Source organism: Hippopotamus amphibius, chromosome X (assembly GCF_030028045.1).
Source record: "Hippopotamus amphibius kiboko isolate mHipAmp2 chromosome X, mHipAmp2.hap2, whole genome shotgun sequence".
Classification (NCBI taxonomy): domain Eukaryota; kingdom Metazoa; phylum Chordata; class Mammalia; order Artiodactyla; family Hippopotamidae; genus Hippopotamus; species Hippopotamus amphibius.
In genome coordinates this window covers 126,454,753-126,461,923 of record NC_080203.1, presented here as the reverse complement: position 1 = coordinate 126,461,923, position 7,171 = coordinate 126,454,753, and the positions used below count along the sequence as shown (strand labels likewise).

Sequence of the window (7,171 nt, the reverse complement as noted above, 5' to 3'; positions counted from 1 at the left end):
CCCTCCGAGCCTCTGTCTTTTCTTGGGATTGAGAACTCCCACCTCTAGTGGTGGCCCAGCACATGCTAACCGGTAGCTTCTGGGAGGGAGGAATCATCCCTGTCTTCTGAAACATCAATACTGAAAGAACTGAAGAGAAGAAAGCACAGTGGCTACAGTCACAGGTGAAGAGTGGGGCGGAGCCAGGTGCAAGGACCTTTGTCACCAAAGCAAGTCAGTTCCATGCCATCCTTCACTGTTCACTGAAAAACTACCATGTAGCAGGCATTGTGGGAAACAAGGCAGCCTGCCTCACCCTCTTCCTGGTGAGTCGCAGGCGCAGACCTGGGGCCCGGGGGTGAAGAATTTTCTCAGCGTCAGTAATACAGAGTGGCTACTGGCCAAGTTATCACAACGCTGGATCTCTAGGCCTCAGCTTCCCCACCTGCAAACCTCTCCTCATAGAAGGGCCCTGGGCATGAAAGGCAAAAACAAACGTAAAGCCCCTATTACAATGCCTGACTGGAATTATTTTTTATTGGCTGAAAAATTAGCAAAAGAACTCATGAAAATCTCAGTAAACTGGTACCGTATAAGAGAGAGAACTAATATAAAAACGTAAAATGTTCAATTAACTTCAATCATTAAACATTTTTTCTCAACTTTCCTCCTAAATAATAATAATAATACAAAGCAAAACAATACCAACAGCGTCACACAGTGTCTGAAGCATTTTGGCCTCCTAACAACCCTAGGGGGTTAAATACTGAACGATCCCATTTCACAGATGAGAAAACAGAAACATTAATTCACAGGCCAGGGTCACACAACTCTCGGGAATATTCCTTGAGTTTGCATTTGCTTCCATCGGCCTGCTGCCCCTTCTATTCTTTCTAGAACCCCCGCCCCCCGCAAGTCAGCAAGTTAAGCCTAACATGGCAGCCTCTTCCTTTCAGCATGTTGCCTCCCTGTCTTTCCCCTCCTCTCTATCCATATCTAAAGAGGCAGAAGGAAGGCTGCTTGTTACCTAACTAGAAAAATGCTCCAGGCGTTTACAAATTTCTACTCCTCCACTGCCTTCCGAGACAGTGCTCTGTGAGGCCTAAGCCTTTCTGAGGAAAAGGCCTTGGAGAGAAGCAGGGAGCTTTAGTGGCGTCCCTTTGTCATCCTGAGGCTGAGGGAGGAAAGAAGTGATTTTTGACAGCAGCTGGGTGAAGGGGAATGGACTTCCAGCACCGTGAGGACAGAAATGGTGTCCTCACGAAGCAGCAGCTGGCTGAAAAGGGCCAAAAACCCACCGTGCACGCTCTTTCCTGAGTTTCCACGATGAAGTGCACTTTTGGGCCAGTCAACTCGGGGAGGGTCAGGGGGATGTGTGACCAGAGAGGTGACATCCTGTGCCTGCATGAAAAGATCCAGTGCCCTCAGTGGGGAGTAGAATGACAGCCACCCAGCACAGCATGAACTGGGGAACCAGACGGTCACCCGCCCATGCCTGCCCTCTCTCCCTCCCTCCCCACGAAGAAGGAAGTCTAGTGCAGGAAGAAATGGGGAAGTCCGAGGTGCTCCTGCAGTGGCTTTTAAGGGTCTATATCACAATGGACTCTAATCCCCAGTGAGACAAAAGCCTCTGCCATAAACAAGATTAGCAAGAGGTTTCTGGAAACATTTTCTGAGGACTGCAGGGAGGGAGAAGGAGTATTGTGCATACTGCTTTATCTGAAAACCATCGCAACCTGGCTCTTTTCCCCTTCACAGGCCGTGTGCAGCTCTCCGCCCCCCCCCCCCCCCCGCCCCCGCCAAGGTATTTGTAACTAATTTCAACCGCAAGGGGAGGGGTCCCTAGTATTCACAGAGCCAGGTGCCATTTTGAAAGCTGCTCCTCTCTACCTAGAGCTCCCAGATTTCCGGATGCAACTCAGAAGCGCACTTCAAAATGGAATCCTGCTCAAAAGACTCCATACAGACTTCGATTTTTAAATGTAATCTTCGGATTTCAGAGATAATGGGATTGCAGTCTTTGACCTTCCACCCGGGCCTCCTTAGCAATCACTTTCATAATTTAGGAAAATAAGGAACAGGAAAGTAAAGGAACTTCCTCCTTGTCCAGCAGCAAGTCACTAGCAGAGCTTGAACTTGACTTATTTTTCTAAGAGGGAGGCGATGTACTCGATAAACTCCCGATAAATTCACCACCAACCAGCACATGTTCCAGTTATTTGATTTGGGTGCTCACCACAATTACAGCATTGAAAAAAATATGCATATTACACTGAGAAAATTTAAAAAAATCACTTAAGGGTGCTTTATTTCCCACCCAAGTCTACGAGAATGCAAGCGAGGAGACAAAGAGGGCCAGGGTGGGGCGTAGGGCTTCCACCAGCCTGCAAGCTGAGTCACAGGAATCGAACCGCTGCAGTGGGCGAGGCCCTGGGGCGCGGGACACCGCACCCTGGCTTGGGGATGTCTGCAACGGACAATGGCATCTTCGCAGTAAAGGAATGCCTGTCCCCCTAGGTACCACCCAGGCCCTTAGTTATCACGCTCCGGTCCCAAGAGCAGGTTTGCGCGGCTGTTGCAAAAATCCGTGAGGATACAATAGACATAAAAGGCGGGGTGGGGGGGGAGATGCATTATGAAGGAAGTGTTGCAGGGTGGGCTTCTGCGCGTTTTATTTTTCCGCCCTGGTCGCGGTTAGGTGCACGCGTGGACGCGGGGCGGGGGCCCCCACCGGCAGGCCGGCCCCGGACGCCGTTTCGGAGACGCGGCGCGAAGGAGTTAAACGCGCCCGGGGGTGACATCACCTCATTTACATAGGAGCGCGCATATAGCGGCGCCCGCCGCGCCCCGCCCGGCATTCGGCGGCGACCACTGCACGGATCCGACTTTGCTCGCTCGCAGCTCGCTCCGGTGAGCCCCGGGGCCCCTGCCTCCTGCCCTCCGCTCCCTTCCCGCCCCGCGCCCGCATCCCTGAGACCGAGCGCGAGCGGTCCTCCCGGGAGAGGCTGCCCCTGGGGAGCTTGCGGGGTGCCAGACCCTTCCAGACGCTGCGTAACGGGGTGGGGAACGCGGCCATTTTCTTACAAAAATTTTTTTAAAAAACGGGTTTTGCTATTGCAGCTTGGAGGGGACCGTTTTTTTCTTTCCTTCCCCCCCCATTCTGCATTGCCTCTTAGGCGGTGATGAATCAGAAACAGAAAGATCCTTTGTTCCAACATCACACCCACCCAAGCCCGGAGCCTCACAATCACATTTTTTCTTTCGCCTCCGATGGCTTTGTGGGCTGTATCTGTTCAGGGTGAAGGCGGCTGGGCTGTATTATGAAATGTTGAAAACGTCCTTCTTGCAGGGGGATGTGTGCAGAGCTGCCGAATTGCTCCTAAACGCAGAGCGGGACTGATCTAGAGGGTGTGGGGAGCAGCTTTGTGTGCGGCTGGCGGCATTGTTGAGCCAGAGGGAGGAAGCGGGTAGGGCGGTGGTCGGTGGCGCCCGGCAGCAGCTGCCGCCTTTGTGAGGAGAGACGAGAGCAGGACGGCTCGCGTCTTTGGGGAAGAGGCCACGTACAGAAAACGGAAACATTTTGTGCAACCTTGGCTACGTGTTAAGACATTTTACTCGGTTTTCTTCCCCTTAAACTTGAAATGGCTTCAGTTTTCTCTAATGTTGAAACGCTGCAGTTAACCCACAGTGGTGAATTTCAGTGTTCCGAAAGATTCGGTCTCCTAATGGGAGCGATCTTCCCAGTTTGCCCGCGTTTGGAAAGCCTAAAGGCGGGGGTGGGGGCCTCTTTTTCTGTAGAAAGAGGAAGATCTTTAGCCCCGAATGAAAGCGGAAGGAGGCACAGTGGGTTTTCAGGCAGGAGAGAGGGCAGAGGCGCATTTCTGAGTCGGGGGAGACGAGGGTAGGCGGCTCGCCCTCAACCTCCCTGTTGGCTTTGTACCTGCAGCTTCCTCTGCAACCATGTCTGACAAACCCGATATGGCTGAGATTGAGAAATTCGATAAGTCGAAATTGAAGAAAACAGAAACGCAAGAGAAAAATCCACTGCCTTCAAAAGAAAGTAAGCCTCTCTCCCACTCCCCTTCTTTAGAAAAGCCCGAGCGGGAGTGGCGGGGTGGGTAGGAGAGGATGGGAGGGGCTGAGAGAAGAATTGGGGTGGGGGGGGCAGGGAGTGCGGGGGAGGAGCCGACAGGTTTTTGATTCGTGTGGCTTGGAAAGGTTAATTTAAAATTGCAGCCAACAAACACAGGGCTTAAATAATTTAATAATTGAGTGTTTAATGTACCATATTAATATGCAAATACCTTTATCTGTTCAAATGTTCTACTTCATAGAAATAATTTTATGGTGGAATGCTTATTTTTACTTTTAGAATTTGATAAGGAGAGGTGTTTTTAAACGGAAGTACTGTAATCCTATGCTAGGCTGTACTGAATTCGCCTCTTCAGCTCCCTCCATCTTTTTTCTTTCTTTTTTTTTTTTTCCGGTCACAGCGATTGAACAGGAGAAGCAAGCAGGCGAGTCGTAATGAGGCGTGCGCCGCCAATATGCACTGTACATTCCACAAGCATTGCCTTCTTATTTTACTTCTTTTAGCTGTTTAACTTTGTAAGATGCAAAGAGGTTGGATCAAGTTTAAATGACTGTGCTGCCCCTTTTCACATCAAAGAATGGAGAACTACTGACAACGAAGGCCGCGCCTGCCTCTCTCCATCCGCCTGTCTGGCTGGCAGGGAAGGAAAAGAACTTGCATGTTGGTGAAGGAGGAAGCTGGGTGGGACGACAGTGAAATCTAGAGTAAAAGCAAGCTGGTCCAAGGAGTCCTGCGGGCTGTAAAATGCAGTTTAATCAGAGTGCCATTTTTTTTTTGTTCAAATGATTTTAATTATTGGAATGCACAATTTTTTTAATATGCAAATAAAAAGTTTTAAAACCTGGCTGGTGTGACGGTTTGGTCTCTGAAAGGAGCAGCTTATTCAGATGAAACCTTTGCAAAAGGGCCAAAAGTGGGTGACCCCGGGAAGCGGGAGATGACCAACATCTGGTAATTTGGGTAAAATGACACAAACGGGTTTCATTCAGGTATGTGAAATACCTCCTCTCCACTAGGTAATTGGGAGATCATTTTCTTAAGCTTAGTGAGTTCCTGGTATCTAGAGTTGAGTGAAAACTTTTATAAAAATATATCTGCAGTGCTTAGCTTTTGTGAAGGGTTAGTAAGCCGCCACTGAATTTATTGCACCTGATCAAGGAAATGAAGATGGTGGTAATTCACAGCACACTGTGTTTCAGGTGTCAAACTTAAGTTAGACAATTACCAGTCCTGTCAAATACGGAAAGATGACAGTTTTAACAGCTTTATAAAAGGATTGAAGATGTGCATCCTCTTTGTCAATAACGGCTGGTTCCAACTCAAATTCAGTATTTAAAATTGCTTTTATAAAATAAGTGCACTTATTAACATGACTTCATTCTCAGTTTGGATAATGAAAAAAGTTTGGGGTTTTAAAGGACACCAGCCAGACAACGATGAAATTTGTACTGATAAAACCTGATAGGATTTAATTGGCTCACCTCCAGGGCTTACCATTTTTGAGTCCTTGATAACTTCTCAATCATTTGAAATGCTGATTTTAGCTGATGGGTAAAAGCCAAGCCCCTGTTTGGGGGGAGTTTAATGTGCAGAAAGAGGAAGATAAGGGTACCAGGTTTTTAAAGTGAAAGGGATGTTTTTCTTAACATTTTTAATTGATTTCTCCTTTATATAAGGAAGGGTGCAAATATTTTTGCAAGAATAAGTTAAATTTATTAAGTGGAAACTTTAATGATAGTTGATCTAATAGCTCAATAAAGCTGAGATTTACAATGCAAATGTCCAACAGCCCCCTTCCAACTGAGTTATGAAAATACCCATTTTTAAGGAAGAGGAGTGGAGGGCAAATTGGTGTTTATTAAACCGGTTGATTTCATTTCCTTTGCTCAACACTTATTTTGAGAAATACACAGGAAACCATTTACCTGCGGTTTAGACAAATCAAGGAGACCATCACCTAGAAGCCTTTATCTGCATTGCAAGGGAAGGGATGTGTACTGGCGGCTGCAAAAACTGAGGAGCCTCAGGCTGCTGGATCCATCGAGAAAAGAGCAGTGAGCACACAAAGGTCTGGGAGCCTTCTCAAGATGGAGCCTGGCCTTCCAGCCCTGCATTTTCTCCTCCTGCCTGTAAGGAAGGGTGTGGGCAAAATGAAGATGTCCAAGGCACAAAGATAAACCAAGGTGTTGGCCATGTGCATCTTCTGAACAATGCCGAGGCGAAATCAGATTGTAAGAAATGCACACAACTGAAGTGTCCCTCAGTTTTAAAATAAAAATGAGCATTAAGGGGAAACGGGTGTCATGACATCAAGTAATGGGAGAGAAGACCTTTCTTCCTGGGAGGACAAAGCTCAAATGTAGCCCCCCCCCCAAAAAAAAAGTAAAATGAAAAATCTGGTAAGGATTGAATTTTGGCTGCTTGGTGTGTGGGATGGGGAAATTCACAAGCTTCTGCATGTATGACACTGTGCACTTAGCTGCTGCACATGGAGGTGGGGGCGGGGGGGTGGGGAGAAGAGGCTGCTTTTTTCTTTCTTTTTTTTTTTTTTTGATTGGGGAAGAGAACTCTTTTTGCTTCCCAAGAGAGGATCTTGCCCAGAGGGCTGGGGTATTTTTGAATTTATATCCCTGCTATTGAGGGGCTTGGAGTGGACAGTGTTTTTCATAAACATGAAGGGTACCTGAGGGTCACGGTTCCAATTGTAGGAAACCCTAGCCACCACATCTTCAACCCTCTCCCCCAGTAAACCCCCAGGAAGAAACAAGTCAAAGGGAGCTGAAGGTCACACAGTCCTGTCTGGGCTGGAACTTCTGCAAACTTTGAGCAGGAGGAATCAAGCAAAAAGGGAGGAAGTAAAAGAGGCTCACAGAGGCTCGGGACAGTCTTATTCATGTCTAAATCTCACAGGTTCCTCAACGATCGATCACAGCCACACTTTTCAGTCTTCCAATGGTTGGAATGTTCAAGCTGCTTTATTTCAGGAGAGCAGCATAGCTTTGGGGCTGTATCTTTGAGGATTGTGTATATAGGGGACTGGGGGGAGGCATGCTAGTCTTAAACGTGGAGCCCCTCTCCCGTGCAGGGCCTCTTCCACTA

General features: G+C 48.0%; 1 protein-coding gene across 1 annotated transcript; it reads left to right on the top strand.

Moving 5' to 3' along the window:
* The first annotated feature begins 2,731 nt into the window (after positions 1 to 2,731).
* On the top strand, positions 2,732 to 4,916 carry TMSB4X (thymosin beta 4 X-linked). The gene is made up of 3 exons (XM_057719216.1): positions 2,732 to 2,889; positions 3,926 to 4,039; positions 4,473 to 4,916. The coding sequence occupies exons 2-3, from the start codon at positions 3,940 to 3,942 to the stop codon at positions 4,505 to 4,507; spliced, it is 135 nt and encodes a 44-aa protein (XP_057575199.1). The 5' UTR covers positions 2,732 to 2,889; positions 3,926 to 3,939; the 3' UTR covers positions 4,508 to 4,916.
* The last annotated feature ends 2,255 nt before the right edge of the window (positions 4,917 to 7,171 follow it).